This window comes from Mycena indigotica (genome assembly GCF_014461135.1).
Source record: "Mycena indigotica strain 171206Taipei chromosome Unknown Mind.scaff0015, whole genome shotgun sequence".
NCBI classification, from domain to species: Eukaryota; Fungi; Basidiomycota; class Agaricomycetes; order Agaricales; family Mycenaceae; genus Mycena; species Mycena indigotica.
Genome location: NW_023503014.1, coordinates 399036 through 421115, shown reverse-complemented (window position 1 = coordinate 421115; position 22080 = coordinate 399036). Strand labels below are relative to the sequence as shown.

At 49.5% G+C, this 22080-nt stretch overlaps 4 protein-coding genes across 4 annotated transcripts; 2 read left to right on the top strand and 2 right to left on the bottom strand.

Moving 5' to 3' along the window:
- Positions 1 to 344: 344 nt before the first annotated feature.
- MIND_01331500 (uncharacterized protein) lies at positions 345 to 3862 on the bottom strand (the record flags this gene model as incomplete). The annotated part of the gene is made up of 11 exons (XM_037369763.1): positions 345 to 761; positions 819 to 1416; positions 1469 to 1598; positions 1654 to 1842; positions 1896 to 1981; positions 2124 to 2288; positions 2333 to 2674; positions 2726 to 2925; positions 2975 to 3166; positions 3206 to 3592; positions 3641 to 3862. The coding sequence occupies 11 exons, from the start codon at positions 3860 to 3862 to the stop codon at positions 345 to 347; spliced, it is 2928 nt and encodes a 975-aa protein (XP_037213759.1).
- A 10570-nt stretch (positions 3863 to 14432) lies between these two features.
- MIND_01331400 (uncharacterized protein) lies at positions 14433 to 16151 on the top strand (the record flags this gene model as incomplete). The annotated part of the gene is made up of 2 exons (XM_037369762.1): positions 14433 to 14690; positions 14739 to 16151. The coding sequence occupies 2 exons, from the start codon at positions 14433 to 14435 to the stop codon at positions 16149 to 16151; spliced, it is 1671 nt and encodes a 556-aa protein (XP_037213758.1).
- Positions 16152 to 16828: 677 nt separating this feature from the next.
- Positions 16829 to 18812, top strand: MIND_01331300 (Major facilitator transporter-like protein; the record flags this gene model as incomplete). The annotated part of the gene is made up of 5 exons (XM_037369761.1): positions 16829 to 16980; positions 17026 to 17311; positions 17358 to 17597; positions 17647 to 18174; positions 18225 to 18812. The coding sequence occupies 5 exons, from the start codon at positions 16829 to 16831 to the stop codon at positions 18810 to 18812; spliced, it is 1794 nt and encodes a 597-aa protein (XP_037213757.1).
- An 871-nt stretch (positions 18813 to 19683) lies between these two features.
- Positions 19684 to 21143, bottom strand: MIND_01331200 (PLC-like phosphodiesterase; the record flags this gene model as incomplete). Its single annotated transcript, XM_037369760.1, has 7 exons — positions 20954 to 21143; positions 20677 to 20907; positions 20520 to 20627; positions 20318 to 20473; positions 20099 to 20277; positions 19865 to 20046; positions 19684 to 19813 (listed from the first exon to the last, which is right to left on the bottom strand). Exons 1-7 carry the CDS (start codon positions 21003 to 21005, stop codon positions 19684 to 19686), a joined length of 1038 nt encoding a protein of 345 aa, XP_037213756.1. The 5' UTR covers positions 21006 to 21143.
- Positions 21144 to 22080: the final 937 nt, after the last annotated feature.

Genomic DNA, 22080 nt, shown 5'->3' with positions numbered 1-22080 from the left:
GAACAACCATAGCCGTTGTGCCCAAGCGGTACCACTAGCTCAAAGCGTTGATCTGCATGGCCATCGTTGAGCAGTCTGTCACACGTGACAGCAGGACCAAGCACTGTCTTCGATCTTTGCTGGCTCCTTCCACATTGCCCCGACCTCCAAACTCTGCCCATCAGTCTCCCAAATGCAAATACCACGCTGCCTTGAACTTCAAAGTGCTTGCCTACAATGGCAGTGTGACTGAGTTGGGCTCGGAAAAGTTGAATGGCCCCAGTCAGCATTGTTGCCTTCGCGACTCACGCTCGCACACTCACTCAGACATTATTCGAATACATTGAACAGGACTGCCACTTCCACTATGTTGTGTGCAAGTCTCGGACTAACTCGACCTCAAACAACTCCTCGTCGCCCTTCTCTATATCGTGCTTGGCTTCCTGTTCGTCTTTGGCGGCTTGCTCTGCGTCCCGCTTCTCCTGACGCTTCAAGGCACTCGCATATACCTCATCTAACGAAGACCACGCTCCCGTGATACGATCTGCAAACTTCGCGAACATTCGTGCTTGCTTTGTGGCGTAAGCAGACTTCCCCATTTCCCCGTCCTTATGGGTTTTCGCCAATGTTGCCCATATGTCTGTGTACCGCGTGAATGCTCGTTTGCAACGCTTGAATTCGGCGTCCAGTATGTGGGTCTCCTCCGTAGCACGGTCAACTGATGCCCGTAAGCGGAAGTATCGCATCCGGTCCACTATAAATATCGATAAGCAGCGGACTGTCTGGCGAAAATCAATGGCCTACTTTCAATTTGCCATTCTTCTTTCTGTGTTTCTGACATCCCCTGTGGACGCCCGACCCTCCAAATCCATGATTCGACTTCCCGTGATTGTCCAGCTTTGAGCGCTTGGCCGTCTTTCCCCCCGCAGATGTTTCTTCAGCAAGGGTTGGAGCACCGGGTCATTGGCAGGAAGCCCTAGCTTCATCAGTGCCTCGCGTTGGACCTTATATCCTGTGGCAAGAATCCGAATGTCGTTGTACTGTACCATTGCATATGTTTGTGCTCGAGTATTTGCGCCAGTACCGTGGATGTTGGCTTTTTTGAAGGCGATGGTGATATTGAAGGCGCAGATGGCGTTACGAATGTCCTGTAGTAGATCATGAGCCATTCCCTCTCTCAATGCGTATTCGGTGAATGCCAAAGCCGATAAATCGTATTCATCTTGTTGAATACAAGAGAACTCGGACGGTAGGAACAGACGTGCTGTCTCTGGCTTCTGGGCTATTACGCTCTCCAGTAGGGACTTGAGTAGTGGAACGCGTTCACAAAGGATTTGACGGAAGTCATTCAGCTTGGCAACAAGTTGATTTCGTCTGGTTGAAATGAGTTCCTCTTGGTCCATGTGTTTGGCAGCAACTAGTCGAGCCACAGAGCATCTAAAAAAACGAGTCACTGTCAGTCGTAAACAGCCTAAATGCAACCACATACTGGTCTTTTTCAATCGCAAGACCGACAGCGATAATTGCTGAGTCACCCTCGAAGGAGCCAAGTCGTCGCTTTTCGTTGGATATTTCTTCCTCAATCAACTTCTTGTATGCGGCCTGGTGAGTCGGTGGCCCTACAAGAGACAATCAGTTTGGTATCGCTTCGATCAGACTAAGCAGTGTCGATACCATTCTTCAGCTTAAGCTCAAAGGGACAGTCAACCACCTTTCCGTTGGCATCAAAGGTGTTCTTCACAGCAAGTGCATCCCATTCTGCTAACTTCTTGGCAGAAATCGTGCTCCGATGGCCGTTGTAATCGTCCTCACGTTTTCGTAGCTGGAGCCTTGCATCGCAGTACAGTCGTGAAAGGGTTTCGGCTGGCCAGATTGCAACATATTAGCCATTGCTTAGTGGTAGATGAAGCGCATACCGAGGCGAATGAACTTATCCCAGTTCCAATTGTTGCAGGCTTCGTCAAGAGAATCATGCCGATTCCCATGATTTTGCTCCTTAGTACTGCCCGCTGTTAGATTCAACTCCGCCCACGACGATTCTATCATTTCCCCCGTTATCAAACCCATACCAACAAGCCAATTAAGATTGAAGATTAGCTCGCAAAATTCGCGGTGGTTGTGGATATGCATTTTTGGAATCGCACCGAAAAAGAAGTTTCGCCACCGGTGAGAGTGTTCGAAAGAATTTTTCAACACGTTTGGGGAGATTAATCCCATATTGACACCAGATATCGTACGTGACGACAATGTTCTTGTTCCTATGATTTTCGGCAATGACTCCACAGAGAGTGAAGTCAGTATTTGCATACCTGTAATTCGAGTGAGCGTGACACAGAGACCAGATAAAACGTACGCCTCTCCCTTTGTGAGATCAACCATAGCACCAGGAAGGAAAAATCCATGTCGAGCACACTGAATAGCGACAACACCAGAGATGACAACATTCTTGAATTTTGCCATGTTCTGCAGCGTTTTTGCGTTGAAATGGTTGCAGATAATGCCTTCAGGCTCTGGATTTGGATCTCGGGCCTTGGCGGACGTGGCGGCCTTGAGATATTCTCCAAAAAGCTTGTCGTCCGGGAAGAATGCATGTCCACCATTGAGTGCGACATCGGCAGAGTCTTCCTTGGTCTTCTTGTTTTTACGCTGTGCTTTGAAATTCGCGTCTGCAGATAGAACAAGACGGCTCGTATACCTCCAGTACAGTCAGTCTAGAGCCATGGAAGCACCGGACAGATTCACGTACTTGAGTTCATCTGGAAGTGCTTCGATCTCTTGTTCCGAGATATTGAACTCAATTTCTGGGCAAGCTGGACAGCGAACCGCAAGACCACCACCTGTTCGGTGGGGAACATGTTCATCGATTCCATGTTCCTGGCCTGAGCGTCGTTCTAGAGTCAAGAATCGCCATATTCGGAATGATCTCGCAAATTCTCGATACCGGTCCTGACAAAATTCAGCCTAATAAAACACAGAGCCAGATATATACACATACGGTGACATCATGAGGAAATGCCACATCAGTAAGCTTTTCGAGTGAGCGAATGTAGTCGTAGGCAGTGATTTTAGAGGTGAGCGACTGGACATGGAACTGCTCCAGAGCATCGAAGTCGAATGCCGTTCTGGGGAGTGCAAATGTCGCCGGAAATAAGCGTAGTTGAATAAGCTGTTCCCATCGCTCATACAGCTTCTCCGAATCAGGTTTTCGACAGCCACAAAAACGTACGGCGACAAGATGAAGGCCATTGACAGCAGCGACGGTTAGTTTCGAGGGGGGTATATGATCATCTGGCGCATAAGGACACGGAGAAAATCCATTCATACAGGCGCTCCAGACAAGCCCAAGGTCAATAAGAGAGACGGGACTGAATGCAGCACCATATGTGTCCTGTTTCCATTCGAAGATGCGATGAAATGGGTGACGGATATGTTGGTGTACAACACACGCCTTGCAGAGCATCTGCCGACCCACACATTGCGTACATGTAAAGAGACCGGGCTCTCCGCATTGGCATAGGCGACCGATACACGGATTTCCATGCAAGCTTTGGGTGAGTTGTTTGCGAAGGCTCGGAAGCCGCTCCATTGCATCATGAAGCTTTGCGGATGCACCCTAATTTGTTGAGGCCTGGTTCTCGGAGCTAGGACATGAAAAACATACCTGACTACGCTTGGGCTTGCTGGGAATAGATGGTGCTGGCTCATCGACATCTGAGATTGATTCGGTGGCCAAGTCAAGAAGCTCGCCAGAAGCTGTGCGGACTGCTGGGATGGCTTGGTCGTACATTTCGTCGTCAGAGTTGTTGGGTATACTCTGCTCTTGAACATTGATCTTCCGAGGTCTTCCTCGTTTTCGCACTGCAACTTGCTGATATTGCGACATGACGGAAATAAGAAAGATCAATCTCGGATTTTGACGTCATGACAGACTTATTGTTAACCAGATTGAGACAACAGATACACTACTTTCGTCTGAGTAAATAGGAAACATGAGAGTGAGTATCAGTATGAACAGTTTCCAATGGTGGAGGGCCTTCATCATCGTCATCGTCTTGCGCCGGTTCTTCGACTGGGTGGATATCTGGCGCTGGTTCTTCGACTGGAAGGACTGTGACGGGCTTTGAGCCTTCGACGCTGCTGAGACTGGTCATGTCCGATACCCGATGGTTCCGAAAGAAGGACGCACACAGATTTCAACCAGGCGGTCTCGACGGCTTCACCTTGCCAGTTTCCGCTACAAGAAACGTCGTAAGACATCCTGAATTGGGTCAATATTGGATACTTTGCCAATGTTAGATTCAACTTACGTGCTGACAGTGTGCATAATCATCCAGGATGCTCCGAAGAATTGCTCTCCCTTCTGGAGATTGTGGGTGCTCTTTTCCGGGGGCGACATGGCAAGAGAAAGAGGAGCGCGGCACGTGGCTCTCGGGAGCATCACATCAGCAGTATGCCAGAGCGACTGCGCTTGTCGACTGACCATGTCAACGCTCAAACCTGGCCTCAGCATTAACAATAATGCTGGTGGTATCTTATTGTGTCGATAGGGTATAAGAGTCGGTACGACACTCTGCTACCTAACCAATTCATACTCACAATGTCTCGTCACGACTCCCTTTCACCGATGGCTGCTCTTCACCATCAACTATTCCCTCCCAATGCCGAACATGGCCCAGGAGAATGTCCTAATGGCTATATTCACCAAACAACAATCAATCAAGCAACAGATGGGCGACTCGAAAGACTTGGTCAGCAAACTCACAAGGTTCGCGAGACTGTTGATACTTTCCTGACACTTATAATACCTAGTGTATCGCTCCAAAGGGCAAGACTAATGATACCTGCTCTGTCCTACCATCGGGACCGCTCCACCCAGAATCGGTTGTGATGGCTGCATGGGAGAAGATATTCGTGTATGGGATGGAGCTGAAGAGTACTCCGAAGGGGAAATCATCGATTAAGCGACAAGGTGCGTAGTTGACTGCTTATGAATTGCCTCCATTACTCAAAGCTCAAATCTAGTGAAAGCGCAGAGCCATTTGCATGAACTTATTCAAGCACTTGAGCGAGGTTTAGCTACGGCACATCCAGCTGGTATACCACGAAAATTTCCCATCAGTAAATCTCGCTTTGAAAATCGAGTTGTCCACTCACGATTTGTAGCAATGGCTGAGAAGCTATACTTTCACAAGCTTATGACGCAGCTCGCAGCATATACTGGTATTGCCCCTCAAGAAATAAACAGTCACGGTGCGACATACACAGGGAAGATGAAACGGCAAACCTCTCCAGGTAGATGCTCACACAGATTATTGGCATTAATACTGACTCCAGCCACCTCAGGCTACCCCTACCTGGTACCTCTTAGGCTTAATCGAACCCACGGAACCCTGGGCCTAAGAGGTACCAAATCCATGGTATCACCCATGGGGGTGGTACTATCCACAAATTGTGGATGGTACCATGGGTGTCACACAACCCATGACCATGGTTCCATCCATACAGCCTTGGGTGCATCCATGGCTGTGTGGATGGTACCATGGTGCTTTGCCTGATTTGGATGGTGGGGTGAATGCCTTGTAGCTCGCTCAAATCTGGCTCAAAAAATAAGCGCTTTGGTGCAGCCGGTAGGTCTCCCCCCGGGCTCTTTGATCCAATCACCTAGTGACGGGAAAGTCACTGGTTTGGCTGGAAGGTGCTTCTGGCATATTTTAGGAAAAATACCCTTGCAATGCTATTGCCTTGGCTTTTGGGTTGTCTGATTTGCACTAGAAAAATGAGATATTTTTGCTCTTCAAGACAGGCCAAGTCCCATGAGATTTGCTTGGCAGACTATGGAGTTTTGAATATTTTTTGATTTTTCTGGCTTTTGATTAGTTGGCAGTTCGGGCATCATAAATGGGTAGTAGGCAGGCTAGAGTACATGGAAAGTGATGTACAGTATGTCTAGAGTATGTACTACATGCTCCCACCCAGTTGGCCATGCCCCCACTCCTTGGCCTTTGCAGGGTATTGGGCGCTGGGGGAGCCGATCGGCCATCACTGATGGCATCAATCCGACCGGCATGTTTGATTTGGATGCATCCATGGTGCCAGGCAGATGGGGCCATGGATGCATCCATGGCTGGGCTTGATACCATGCATGGATGCATCCATAGGTAGTTTTGAAATTATCTGTGGTACCGGTGGCTCTGGTGGCTTAGACTAAATTGAAGTCATGCTACCATAAGATATTATAATCATCACATCATTCTCTTCTACTAACTATCAACAGTAATCCAGATATGCTGACAGAAATGTACAGAAGGTATTATAACCCCCACTCCACCTTACACGCTATTGACAGAGTCTGTAAGCCAACAAAAGGACAGTAGTATGAGTTACTCCATAGCTATAGCAGGCAAGATGGAATATAATATAAGACTTGTCAGCCTGAGAGCCACCACAGCCACCAGAGCCACATGGCAGCACACAGCGAAAATGTCACCAGGTGGCCTCTGGTGGCTCTGCACAAACTCTCTATTCAAGTCTTGCATTTTACTTAAAATTGAACAATGACTAGTTTTAATAGCTAAGATCTCTCTTTCATCCTCTGTTCAGCTACCTTTGCTATGGTGAACTTATTATTGAATGGATGGATAATACTGATAATAGTACTAGGAGAGATTCCTAGGTTCAAGTGTGGAATCACACTTGAAATTAAACAATCACTAGTTATAACAGCTAAGACCTCTCTTTCACCCTATTCAGCTACCTTTTATAATACATTTTAGGTGTTGAATTGATTACAGGAGAGAGTTCTACTAGAAATTTAGAGCTCCTCTGAAGGTCTGATACTCAGTCTATCAACCTCATCATTCATATAAACCAGTTCACACTCAATCTGTCTTTTACTGTTCCCCAGTTCATCCCAGAAATCAATTCAAGTATGTGTGTGTGTGTGTGTGTGTGTGTGTGTGTGTGTGTGTGTGGCAGATTACAGCTAGACTGCATATATCATGAGTTATAGTATTCATAGGTCTAGTGGGGAATCACTAGAGATTACATACCTGAAAGATATGGTATGAGAGATGTGAACTGTGAGTGTCCTAATAGAAGCAACCCTCTGTATATAGTTCCAACTTTAACTTTAGTGAGAACTCCCTATCTATGAGTGAGTTATTGACAGATTGATATTAAAATACTAGGTATGATAGCCAAACTTACATATGGTTAGTAATGAAATCAGTAGACAATAAGTGCACCTTATTTGAACCCAATAAGTTGTCAAAACATGGTGTCACATTATTATGACTCAATTGCATTTTATCACTTATTTCAGATATATCACGTACACTTTGGTCCTGTCTCTGATTTTTAATATATATAGTCTTATATCTTATGGCATATTTAGCCCATTTAAAAATTGTTAGCTGATATCAGCTTTAAGTTGAGTCCAATATGATAACTTAATATAAGTATTCCCCAATTTCTTAAAAAATCAAGTCTACTTTCGTAGAGTTTTATTGCTATTTTTCCAAGTCATTTGAAATATATATCTTTTTGTCCATCATTTATTGCGAATCAATCCTACTTAAGCACCCATTTTTGGGTGGAAATCCCAGTATGAATAATAATTATTAATGACATTATCAGAGGAACCTCCCCTTCGGCCCGCCAATTCCGAGTCTGATTCTGACTCTAGTGAGCATATCACCACCTCCATCAGGCACATCGCTGCCCTGCCATAGAGATTCCCCTAGGACCTGGCCTGCGACATGGCACAGGCATACTGCTTGGAGCAATGATCACACTTGGTGTATCAAGAGCATAGTATATAGTTCAGCTACCTAGCAGGCGGACCCTTAGGGTTTCTTCTCTTTGGATCCTTCCTGCTAGGTCAGCTTCCTGTGTATTTGCCTGCCACTGGATCCTCCCCTGCTAGGACCCTGATTTCGGGCCTCCAGGGTTGCCTTACAGACATTCCATTGTCAAAAGATAGAAATACTGTTATTAAGGTACTTGTGGTTATGAGTTCTCCAATTAGTGAGATGACACCTCATTAGTACTGGTATAACAATAAAGCTACTACTCAAGGTTACTGAAAAAGTTATCCAAGTACTTGGAATAGCCAGCTTTGATGTAATAGCAGGACCTGGTGACATTTTGTCATCTTGAAATAATCCCTTATGAAAACTCTAATTTTCTTGCATATATAGTATGTTTGCATAGTATATTTGTTTTGTCATGCCATAACTACTATATTAACTGATGTCCTTTGACAGAACTTGATTATATCGGATCATACCAAGGTTACTTAGTATTACCAGGGACATAGAGGACCATATGGGCCTTGGATAGTACCACTAGTGTATGGATGTATCTATACAGGAAGTGTGGATGCAACCATGTGCTATGGTACCATCCATATGTGGATGCAACCATGTCCATATGGATGTACCCACAGTTTGATCCAAGTTGCCCGTGGCTGCATCCACATATGCCAGTGGTTGCATCCATTATGGTATTAACCATGACTGTGGTACCATCCATGTGAGATGGATGGTACCACAGATAATTTCAAAACTACCTATGGATGCATCCATGCATGGTATCAAGCCCAGCCATGGATGCATCCATGGCCCCATCTGCCTGGCACCATGGATGCATCCAAATCAAACATGCCGGTCGGATTGATGCCATCAGTGATGGCCGATCGGCTCCCCCAGCGCCCAATACCCTGCAAAGGCCAAGGAGTGGGGGCATGGCCAACTGGGTGGGAGCATGTAGTACATACTCTAGACATACTGTACATCACTTTCCATGTACTCTAGCCTGCCTACTACCCATTTATGATGCCCGAACTGCCAACTAATCAAAAGCCAGAAAAATCAAAAAATATTCAAAACTCCATAGTCTGCCAAGCAAATCTCATGGGACTTGGCCTGTCTTGAAGAGCAAAAATATCTCATTTTTCTAGTGCAAATCAGACAACCCAAAAGCCAAGGCAATAGCATTGCAAGGGTATTTTTCCTAAAATATGCCAGAAGCACCTTCCAGCCAAACCAGTGACTTTCCCGTCACTAGGTGATTGGATCAAAGAGCCCGGGGGGAGACCTACCGGCTGCACCAAAGCGCTTATTTTTTGAGCCAGATTTGAGCGAGCTACAAGGCATTCACCCCACCATCCAAATCAGGCAAAGCACCATGGTACCATCCACACAGCCATGGATGCACCCAAGGCTGTATGGATGGAACCATGGTCATGGGTTGTGTGACACCCATGGTACCATCCACAATTTGTGGATAGTACCACCCCCATGGGTGATACCATGGATTTGGTACCTCTTAGGCCCAGGGTTCCGTGGGTTCGATTAAGCCTAAGAGGTACCAGGTAGGGGTAGCCTGAGGTGCTCCAGCGAAGATGAGGTTGAAGAAATACCATCTGAATGTGACGCATATGACCCAGACGAATATATGGTAGATACCGCAGCAGGCAGGCTTTCTTTATTCTTGCGTTGGGCAGCACTGACACGTAGTCAGCCCTGCAACTACAAGTTTGTGTATGGACTGACCGTGAGCCACCGATGAAGCAAAAGCTCAATATTCGCCTTCCGGAATGCTTCGATATCACGCATTTCAACATCGCAACCATCGCAAACATCGCTGCCGAGTCCCCGATCACATTTGAACGCTATTCTCCTCGCCGCAAGAACTGGACTCAAGAACGGGTCCTCGACAGCTTTAATCTCAAAGGAAACGGCAGCATAGTCCTGTATCGAGCGAGGGGTTTACAGGACAAGACATGTGTTGGGATGCAGACGTGGATTTTACGAGCTGATGCTGCATATGACCGTGCAAATATGCACCATCATGGTGTGTACTCTTTCAAATCGCCGTCCACTTCTTCATAACACTTTCTGATAGGTAAGCGCAAGGCGGACACTATCTTACCATCTCCGAGCCCGAAAAAGCGACAGAGAAAAGACCATACGACCGGTCCAATTGCCGGTCCATCACGCTTCTCACTTGGACCAATTGACTTCGAGGAAGACACGCGCATGTTCGCCGATGCAGATGTGGAAGACGAGCTGCAGCGTCGCAGTTTGTATGGGGCTCAGGATAATAGTATTGTTGTCGTCTCGTCCGAGGAGGAAGACTCCGAATAGATCTGTTTTGAGCGTGCAATCAGACTTCGAGCTTTGGCTATCACTGCATTGACCTAGGCCGACACTTTGACCAAAGCTTATGGTACAAATACTCCAGGCTCTGTTGGCCAATGCTTTAAGTTGCAATTGAACATGCGCGAGCAAAATCAGACTGCCCGTACGCCACTCAAAGTAGGTGGGCTCATTTAGTGTGGAAGTGTTTCTGAGCACTTGTTTAGCGAAATCGCCGCTCTCTTTCACCTCCCTCTCTTGCACCAAGGAAAAAACAACATGTTTGCATAGTCTCTCACCAAGCATATATTTCGCTGATCCTAATTCAGGTTGAACCAAACCGCTCGAGCACACCTCCGCCAATTCACCCAACTCGCAAGACACCCTTAGCCGCACAGCCTGTCATACCTGGTTCTCCTTGCAACCGACTAATTATTGCGTGGACAAGTGTAATAGTCTGTTTATCGACTTGTGCAATACTTACGGGGGGCTTTCAGAATCATTCCATTCCGAGCAGTATTGCGATCCCAACTAACGGAGGAAAGTTTGATTTTGCGGCATTGAGGATGCTACTCGGTGAGATTGGACTAGAGGGAGGGAAGATTGAACGCTTTTCCCATTTATTGGGCCAATGGGAAGCACAACACTGGGCAAGTGCATATGGGACGTATCGTAAACCCATCTTGATACGTGTGAAGGGAGTAACGACGCTCCGAGACTGGGACTACTGGTCAGCTGTTGAGTTCAAGGCTCCAATGTAGAATATTTATCGACCGTTCCAAATGTATAATATTTTGCAAGTCGTTTTGTCATATTATCTGAAATCTGTGACAGTGTGTCACATCAACTGCTTTTACCTCTTCCAAGAGAGCGCTCTAACCAACGGATGGGACGTCGCTTGGAATGGTGCTTGAGACGATGGCAAAAGCGGTGGTTGGCGTCGCATTGACTATCTGCAGTATAATATGGCTTGTTGGTGCGTCAGGAGACCCACCTACACCCGCAATGGCTACTAACACCACCCCAGCCCCAAGCACTCTTCGGGACTTCGCTCTATCCAATAAGAATGACAAGATTATCCAGGAGATGGGACGCTATATGAAGGATATACTACAGCCCTTGTACAACCAACATCAGGCAGAGGAAACCGGGAAAAAGGACGGCAAAGAATATGCAAACAACGAACTTTTTGCGATGCTGAAGAAGAAGTTTGCAAACGAGGTACCCTTGTATCGGGAGTCTCAGCTACTTGCAGTATGTTTTCACGGTTCCGTTTCATTGTGTCGCTAACAATTGCGCAGGCGATGTACAACAAACTCAACAACGCTGCTGGCCACCAAGCCCGTAAAGGACGTAAAGCTGCAGCGTTGCCGCCTCTTGTCCCCCCACCCAAGCCCGTTCCACGCACCAACGGACACGACTTCTTCAAGTTGAGTCATACAGACCAAATCAAGGCGGAGCGGGACGAATTGCGTGCCAAGATGTCAGGAGATTCGACAACGGGGGAACTACTTCGTCTGTGGCATGAAATTGGAGATGCAAAGTGGAAGGAGTTGAATGAGAACGAGAAGGAGGAATGGGAAGCCAAAGCAAAGGTGGAGAATGCCCGACGTGCTGAAGGCCCATCTCAGGAAGAAATTGCTCAGTCGGTGAAAGAGTAAGCCTCAGTCTTGTCTTATCCGAACGTGTCACTGAAAACATGTGTAGTAATCAAGCGCGCTCTGGAGAGATAGTCACTGCGGTACTTCAATCGCTTATTGGGTCTGGCCATAATCAACTTGGCGATGCGTCCTTTATTGTTCTCAGCAACATACGTGATTACGAAGGGAATATCAACCACAAAGTGTTCGGAGCTACCTATCCTTGCGTCGTATCCACTAATCGTTTCTAATTCAGAGTCCTGGTTACCAACACCACTATTTCGGCTCCAGCGTTCAACCTCACCGACGCGGAAGCTCGCAATGTGCGTAAATGGGCACGCAAATCACTATTTCGTACATTCCTTTCCTGTTTCCTTCGGTTTGACATTGACTTCTTGAAATAGGTTATCCGACACAAAGTCAAGACGGTGCATTGTCACTAGTGTCCCTTGACATCAAGACACTCAGTACAATGGAGGGTATTGCTATTCTGGAGTCCTACTTTGGTGAGTTTCTTCCATAGATTGTTTAGAAGTGAATTAACAAGCGCTAGAGCAAGAATTGGAGTCGAACAAGCTGGAGATTATCATCTCAGCTGAGGACAACACAGAGCCTATTCCACTTGCCGAAGCCGACCAGCAAGCTGTACGAAATCTCTACCATGCTGCACTAGAGGCCCAAGGCAAAGGCGAACGATTGGCTATCGAAACAAGGCCTCGCAAAGGCAAGAGTAACCTTGCTGTTCTCCCATCTCCTACACCATCTTCTCCATCGAAAAAGCAACAGCAAGATGTTGATTTCTCGCGGCCTATTGCTCGACAAGGGGGGAAGAAGGAGGGCGAGACGGTTTCTGCTGACAAAGAGGCCGGCCCGGGGACAACGGGAAAACTGCCTTTGCTCCAAACTCCCATTCGTCCTGCACATTCTTCGGCACCTTCCTCTCCGCTGACACCACCACCTCCCACGCCCAAGACCAAGAAACCTGTAAAGACTGCAACTCGCAAACCCCGTGGAAGCACGAAGCGTAAAAATGAGCAAGAACCAAATATTCCTCCGACAAAGCGCGCACATCAGAACGACAACGAGGAAGAGGAAGCTCCACCGAAGAAGCGTCTGCGTCGAGGGCAGCACAATACGGACAACGACAATTCGGATTTGGTTCCTGGGCGTATCATTCGCCTGAACCGGGGGAGCTACTTCGTTGCTCATGGAAAGCCATTGCCTGATGGTTTCAGCTGGGATGATCAATATGAAGTTGCATATGAACCAGTAAGCAGAGTTCCTCACTCGCAATCTTGGTCTGACCAAATTTACTTCCAGAAGGCTCGATTATTGTGTGGTGGAGGCTATTGATTCAATGAGTACATATATCCGGTGCTTCAGTATACGGTGCTGTACAATTTATGACCTTTTCATGACCACCTTGCATTGTCGCACTGTCCCTTTGACCGACGACTTTCACTTTCATCTCACTTCACCTCAGTGTCACTTCGACACTTGCTACCGGACACAAAAGATACTGGAGGGCTGTTGTGTCACTTCATCTCACTTCACTTTCATTGCCCTCTCGGGACTATGGCGGTGGGAATGAGAATTCTCGACCTTGGAGTGTCATCTCACTTCACTTCATGTTATTTCACTTTGTGTCACTCTATGGACGATGATATAGGCAGAGAGTGAAGTGAAAAGGGTAGTACAAAGTGAAAAATTAAATACTGCGAAGTCAGTCTAAAGTGTCACTTTGGGTGGTGAGAGTGTTGCCTTGGCCAACAAAGAGCAGTATTGTAACTACTGCATATAAGTACACTGTGCATGCCTATGAATGCAAGAACCAAGTCAACACAGAGGGAATGGAGGATCAAAAATTGATGATCATGATCAAAAGGGCCCCAAGGGCCTCCTGAAAAGAGGCCTCTGGCCCTTCCAAGGCCCCTGTGTTCCTGCCGCCAGCCAAAGAGGCCTCTTGGGCAATCACTGCCCGTTGCACAAGCTGATAGATGAGGGATATCAACAAGCTGGTAAGCTCGGCGTATCGTTCTACGGGGCGCCAGTTTCGATTATACATCTCCAGAAACTGGACCCAAGCCCAGCAACGCAGCCATACGGGTTCCAATGCATCGAGAGGAATGTCTTGCGTGTTAGAGAGCATAAATAAACCTTCGAATGCTTGTTTAACGCGTGAAAGAATGGCGCAGAGGCTGGAAGCGTCCTGCAGGAATTCATCGTTCAAGAGCGAAGGCATAAAGCTGTCGTCGATATTTGCATAAAAGACGGGGAGCAGCAAGATACGCTGTGGACCAGCGACTTGGTGCAGAGTGCGCAGCAGGGGATTCATATCGAAGGGTTTCCGGACGGCGCGCTCTGACAGAATCTGGAGAATGTTGCGGGAAAGGCAGACAGATGAGGTAGAAGAACTTTACCCTAAGACGGACCGGCAGTCGCTGCACATTGGACAGGCGCAGAGATTCGTGCATGGTGGTCAAGAGCAAAAAGGCTTCGATTACGGCAGCACCTGTCAGCAGGACACGTGACGATCCGGATTCGGGGCTTGACGCCGTGGCGGCGTGGGAGGATGATGGGGTTTTCTTCCCAAACTGTCATCTTCACTGACTGGGAAACCTCGCTCTGCCTATAAAGCTCTACCTGACGGGCGCTTATCCAGCCTCCCTCCCCCATGCATGCCGCCCTGCGCGTTCCAGAACTGCTGGACTTCATCTGCGAAAGCTTACATCGACCACTTCCGCCACTGAGCGAGGTGTACGAGTACCAGCCGGGGAGCGAGCTTGTACGCCTTGCTTGCACGTGTCGGGCTTTCTACGGATCTGCTTTACGCCAGCTGTGGCGTACTGTCCCTCTCAGCGCCGTCCTTCGTCTTTGGCCTGACGATGCATGGGACACACGGTCTCTCGGATCTCCTCCGAGGATGACGATGGTGCGCCTTCCTCCATGTCTCATTATTGCGCTACATGCCGTTTGTTAGGTCCTCAAGTATGCTCGACGCCTTCGTGACAGCGATTGGGACCGCATCCGTGCCTACGAAGCTCATATTCGCGAACTCATTGTCGTTGGGAGTAACCCCTCACTCGACGTAGTGCTCCCTACCCTTGCATCCCATCTCCCGATCACCATGTTCAGAAACCTCAACACACTCGTTTGGGACCGTAATGCCGATTATATCGACCTGTTCCTACGCACGTCCGTCTCTCACATCGTCGTCGAGGCATACAAGCTTGGAACGCGGCTTCCCCTGCTCCTCGAAAGAATCTCCGACTCCCCATGTCGGCTGCGTTCCCTCACGCTCACTGAAGGAGCAACCCGGACACCCCCATCCACGTCTCATTCAGTTTTCCCCAACACCCCGCAGGTCCACCATGTCTTTCTGGAGCCCATCTCCCGCTTCATCATCACACTTACTCTCTGCAGCGCCCCCTTGACTAATCTACATGTACCGACGTTGAGTATGGCCGGGCTCAGCTGCCTTTCACGACTCGCCTCGCTACATTCGCTTGCGTTGGATGTCCTCCCGAGAGCATTGGCACTCGACTCGTCGGAAGTATGGCCCTTCCCTGAGTTGCAAGAACTTTCCATTACCCATGAGGATACGCCGCTTGTCGCTCGTTTCCTGCAGCGCCTCCGTCCCGGCGTGCCGCTACGCTCGTTCCAGGTTGAATTTCAGCCGTACCCCACTGCGGATGGACAACACGACCTCTTCGGGGCTCTCGCAGCGTGTTTGGGCAACGCAACGCTCGAGGTACTGTCGCTCGCTGTCCAGGACATCTACGACGAGGACTCCATCAGACTGCTGGACGACCCAGAGCTATATGTCCTCCCGGCCGAAACATTGCGTCTACTTCTCTCCCCCGCCTTCAAATCGTTACGCCACGTGACGGTCGCATCCGCGCTGGGCTTTGGCGGTGACATTGACGATGACTTCCTTGAAGACCTGGCCCGCGCCTGGCCAGCCGCCGAAACGATCACGTTGCTCGGTCCCGCCGCTGTCCATCGCCCTGCGTGTTCGCTGAAAAGCCTGGCCAGCCTCCAGCGCGAATGTCCCGCGTTGCAGGCGCTCACTTTGCGCTTTGCCGTCGAGTCAGTGGAGTTATCAGTGCCAGCAAGAGAGCATCCGCTCACGCGGCTCGACGTCCAGAACTCGCCGTTTCTGGTAGACAACTTGAAGCCGCGGCGCGTGGCGCGTTACCTTGCGGCGCTGTTCCCGCACTTGCGCGCGATTGCGACCGCGGGGGAGTACAGCGAAGGTTTTGACTCGGACTCGGATGAAGACGAGGAGGAATTCGACTACGGGGTGAACGAGCTGCCGGACCACTGGCTGCGGTATGACCGCGAGAAGCGGTGGCATAAATTGTGGAAAGCGGTCGAGGCAAGGCTAAATTGAAGTCTGCGTGCCTATGTAGTCGCCCTCGGGGCAAAGTACCCGGCGGCGCCCACCACCGCGGACGTTCTCTACTCCCCAACTACCCCCGCTTCTTTAGACTGTTTGATCCCGAACCCATCGGACATTACTTAGCGAGTCCTCGGGCCGATTCGTGGGGCTGTCATTGGCCCTGCGTCACTGGTACATACATACATCGAAAGTGGATCACCTACTCTCGCATGCTCGCAGCGAGCTCGTTGAAACCTGCAGGCTATATAAATATAGCAACCCACTATATTCGTTCGACAGTTTCTCCGCGATCGACGCGTCATCTTGTTTTCACTATGACCAATCTTCCTTACGTGCGCACATTTCCCTGAGCCTCTGGCAACTGCGTCCCTACGCCTACAAGCTGGCTAGCCAGCGATTTTCCAACCTGCAACTCTTCGCTACGTATGTCCTACTTCACGGACCGAAATATCCGAGTGCCAAGCGTTTCGGGGGGTTTTCTGCGCTGGGCCGCCAGCTGAGGCCGATTACCCGTCACGTCATCAGGCGTGCGTGAATCTCTCACGAATTGGCGGATGCGGCACTGAGGAGGACGTGGCGTCGCTCCGCGCTGCTTTCTCATTCTCTCACTGGGAGCCGCTTTAAAAACTGTGACCTGAGCCCTCCGCGGCATCACTAGCGCTCAGACCATGGCGGACGTAGACACCCAGCGCTCCTCTGACGACCACACGATGACCGACACCAAGCCAGAGGCTGCTTCTCCTTCCGCTGCCCCTGCCCCTCAGGTGGATGCGGACACGATTTTGACGGGGTCTAAGCTTGCGGTGGTGTTCATTGCCATGTACGTGGCCTTCTCACTCTTTTCGCTACCTGACTCTCCGCCAAGGCTGCTCTCCGTCCTCTTGGTGGCCCTCGATCAGACGTGCGTGCTCTACACTATGTTTTCCCCCTGCTCACACCAACTAGCATCCTCGCCACTGCCCTCCCCCCGCATCGCCTCCGACTTTGACTCGTTCTCCCTCCAGGGCTGGGTGGCGACCTCCTTCGTCCTCGCCCAGACCGTTTTCCTGCTCTTCTACGGCCAGCTGCTCCGGATATTCCCCGCGAAGTACACGCTCCTTGCGGCGATAACAATCTTCGAGGTCGGGTCATTGGTGTGCGGCCTTGCCCAAGTGAGTAGTCGTCCTGACTCTCAATATTTGCTGACCACGTTCGCAGGGCGTTGATTCCCTCATCGCGGGGCGGACGGTGTCGGGTATCGGAGCAGCAGGCATCTGTATGTCTTTCCTTTCCCTTCTCGCTGAGTTACTTACTTGCCTAATAGTTGTCTCCATGATCCAAATCATCTCACAGGTAACCCGGCTCGAAGACCGTCCGCGGCTGTTTGGCCTATTCGGCGCTGTATTCGGCCTGTCGAGTATTGTCGGGCCATTAATTGGAGGGGCCTTCACCGACCATGTGCGTGCTCAGAAACAACTTTTGTTTTTGCGCTAACAACAAAATACAGGTCAGCTGGCGATGGTGCTTCTATATCAACCTTCCCTTTGGCGGCGTCTCCCTCACCGTCGTCACCTTCCTGCTTAAGGCTTCGCCCCCGCTCGGATCTGACCCAGCCCAACGTACATGGCGCCACCTTCGCGACCAGGTGCTGCGGATGGACTATCTCGGCATGCTGCTCGCCTCCGCCTTTGTCACATGCCTCATCCTCGCGCTGCAGTGGGGCGGGAACACGAAACCGTGGAACGACGCGGCGGTTATCGTGACCTTTGTGCTCTTTGGCGTCTTGGCGATCGGCTTTGTCGGCTGGGAGGTGTGGCTCGGCGAGCGCGCGATGGTCCCCACGGCAATCTTCAAGAGCCGCTCGATATACGCCATTATATCGTATGCGTTCCTCACGCGCTTCTCGCTCCTGCTCTTCTCGTATTACATCCCCATCTTCTACCAGGCGGCGCGCCACCACTCTGCCACGAAATCGGGCATCGACTTGTTGCCGTTTATGCTCGGCACAGTATTGTCTGTTATCGGAAGTGGACAGGTGCGGCGCAATTTTGTGTAATTTGTTTTGTTATCAGTGACTTTGACCAGATTGTTGGACGATTTGGGCGGTATTACCCGTTCTTGGTGGCGGCGCCAATCTTCCTCGCCATTGGGTCTGGGCTGCTGTACACGATCTCCGCGTCAACGTCGTCTGCCAAAATCATCGGCTTTCAAATTCTTGCGGGTGTTGGAACCGGCATGGGCATGCAGAACTCGCTGCTCGCGATCCAGGTCGAGTTCAAGTCCAAGGCGGAGGCGCGGCTGCTTGGGCAGGCGACCTCCATGGCGTCGTTCGGCCAGTTCTTGGGCGGCACGGTTGGCCTCGGCGTTGCGGAGCCCGTCTTCGCGTCCGAGCTGACTAAGTTCCTCGCCAAGTACGCACCCGAGGCGCCGTCTGTGATCGTCAAGGAGAGCCCGACGGCGATATACGAGGCGCTGCCCCCGGCCATGATCCCCGGCGTCGTGCGGAGCTACACGGAGGCGCTAAGGATCGTGTTTGTTGTGGGTGTTCCTGTGGCGGGGCTTGCGCTGCTCGCGTCGCTGTTCATCAAGAACCTGAAGATCGAGAAAACTGGTCCAGCGCAGGAGAAGGGCGACGTGGAGAAGGGCAAAACGGGGGAAGAAAATAACGCTTAATCGCACGTGGTTGTATTATAGTACCTAGATAGTTGATAGTTTCACCTCCGCTCGTTCAGGATACATTACGCAGAATGGATAATTAGTTTATTGAGGTTAACTAAGACTTTACATAGTCAAATGTAAAGCAGCCAATCACCCCGAGGACTCAGGACAAAACTCAAGGATTTTTTTAAAATTTTAATGAAGGTAATAATGGGTGCAAAAATGGTGACTTTTATAGGGTAGAAAAAAAGGTTTAAGAAATGTCAACTAGATAGGAAAGGAATTTAAAGAGAAAAATGCTTCTCAGATTGTAGTATAAAAAGGGTGCCTATGTGGGAAAAATGGAGTATATCTGGGCATAAGAGGCTTTTTTTTTGTATTACAATGTTGATTGCTTTTTTTGTTATAAGATTGTTGTTCTACTTATCATGTCTTCCTTTGATCCATTTTCTCCAACAAATAAAGGTGGCCCTTTTTTGTTTCATTATTACATTATTACCTTAATTAGAATTTTTTTTTAAAAATCCTCCTTTTTTCAATTCCTCGGCTGAATACACAGATACTTATTAGATCAAGAGGGAACTCAGGCTGGGTAAGGAGATGAATGTCTTGCTGACATTTCGCATGATGCGCAAATGGAGATCAAGAAGTGGTAACTACCCCAATCTTGCAGGAATGCAGCTGCATCGTTTGCAGTCGTAAATGGTACCCTATTGATATCACGATCAGGATTACTTACCAAAGCTGTGTTCCAACGCAACTTGAGCCCAACCGTCTTGCATCCAAACCAAGTCAGCGCGAATGATTGAAACGGGTTCTATGTGCTAATCATAATCAAGCTTCCAACAGAAACCCAGCGGTGACTATAAATACATTCAAACCATTTTCAAGACACCCCATTCAACTGATTGATCGCCGCCATCCCCGTTCCTAAGTTGACGAAATCAAGCAGCACAAAATTCGGGAGGCGGTTCGCCTGGGACAGTGGCACACAGCCGTGCGCGTCCGCAACAATTCTAGAAGTGCATTGATGTTTCGGTCCGAGATAAAGGAGCCTGGCAACTTACGAAGATACTCCGTTCGTCGTCCCCGCCTCTTCGGGGTCGCTGAGCAGGATCCCGAATATGTCGATGTCGAGGAAATGGTTGATGATGTACATGTGGTCCGCAACGGAGAGCTTGCTGGTGTCGATGCGGTCGACGGAGCACGGGAAGGCCGCGTTGGTGCTGTCAAAGGGTGTCTCCCAGATCTAAGCGAACGAAAGGTCGGAGAATGAAGCAGTGCAAAGTGAGCGTACGTACTTGAGTAAACTCCGGGAGGATGTAATTGACGGGTGTGCCGTCGCTGCCATCCGCTCCCGCATCGAGGAATATGACGACGCGCTTGCCCGAATCAATCATGCTGCCCAACGTCGGCCAGGCAGACTGAGGCATCGGGTTCTGTGGCGGTACGAAGGCAATGCTCGCAATACCTACAGTTCCTAGATGAGCGATTAGCTAAGAATGACCATGGATACGCACCTGACTGGACAAACGCCGGCGCCCATACGTTGGGAATCGACAGCCCCTCGGGGTTTGTGAAGAGGAGAGTGAGCACCTCGTTGGGATTCGCGTCGAGCCAAGACTTGACTGTTTGTAGGTATGCAAGCACTGTGCCTCCGTCGAACAGCGCACAGCCTGTCGTTGCAAGTTACCGTCAGTCATATTACAAGATCTCACGCACTGGTGTGGCAGAAATGGATTACACCACCGTTCATGTGCGCCTGAGATTGCAGCATGCGCACCCCCAGCCCCAGCTGCGTGGGGATGTCGACCTCCTGGTCGCGGGCAACTATGGGAACTGTGAGCCCGTCCACCAGGGAGGAAACCGAGGGACATACGCGCAAACGGGTCGCTGCTGAAAAAAGCCGAGTCATGGGAGCCCATGAAGGTGACATTCCCGTAGCTTCGCCCGCAGAGCTGGGCATGCCCATTGCAGACCGTGGCGCGTGGCACCGCCCGATTGCACGACGGTTGTGCAGCACCACCGCATCTCTCCTGCGGGCTGGGGACACTTGCGGCGTATGTCGAGGCCAGCAGCGCCGCGACAGCGAAAGCGCGAAGAACCATGGCTGAATATGAGTGGCGGCGCAAAGAGTGAAGGAGAAAGACGCTTACTGGCAAACGTGCGGCCATATATAGCCTCCCCAGTGGTCATGAGGCACCGCATGCCAGTGCCAGTGCATCGTGCGTCACGAGCTAATTTAATTCGGTGACAGATTCCGCGCGTGGACGTGGCAGAAGCTATCGCGTCCGAGTGGCGACGACTCCAAAAACGAAAATAGCCAATGTATCGATGAAGGTCCTGCCATGATGGTTGTCGGGAAGAAAGATGGGAAAGCTGTGCTCGTCGTGTCACATACGCGTTCTGTGTTACGTGATCACCCGAGTACAGTACTCGTAAATTTGAAATTGGCGCAGCCGTTTTGACATTTGTCTCCTGCCGCCATGTCTCACTCTCACTCAACCACCCACCTGTCGCCAGAGGATGACAAGCCCTATGCACACATACCAGACCACTTCCAAAGCTCAGGTTTGCGTAGGAACCAAGTTGGCAATTTCTTTTCAGGCGCAAGAAACTTTTCTATTTCTCACAGCACCTTCTTGACACATCTTCATCCCGAAGAAGCAGTTCAAGCCCACATCTATCAGGAACCTGGTGAGCCAAACGGAAACTCCCTGGATGGACTAGGACTCACATCATGGGTTGAGATTTCAATTTTTGACGTATCCGGCTGGGTGACATTTTGTTGAAATCTGAACTAGTGGTGACTAGCATTCCATATTTCAGACAGAAGAGAAGGACATATACTGCAATGGTTCAGGCTCAAGATATGACTGTGGGCATTTATAAACCAGGAGGCAAACAGGTAGCTGAATATTTTGAAAAACCTTAGTTCTGATCAACAACAATGATAGGACTGGGCAAAGGAAGTCAACCTGATGAAAGGACTGAGGTTATTGTGGTTCTATCAATATGTCTGTTATTATCATTGATTCGGTTATTCAGGCATCCAAACATGCAACAACTCTATGGGACTGCATATAATGATCAAATATATATGGTGATTTATCACCAAGGTATATGGACTTCCCCCCTGAACTATTGAGTAAAGAACTGTTTGACAGAGATGGTGCGATTGGAGCAGCTACCTGAAATTGCACAATGTGAAGAACGAGTCAAGATGTTGATACACAGTGTGAGTGATTCTACACATGATGACTCATAAGTTATTGAGTCTAAT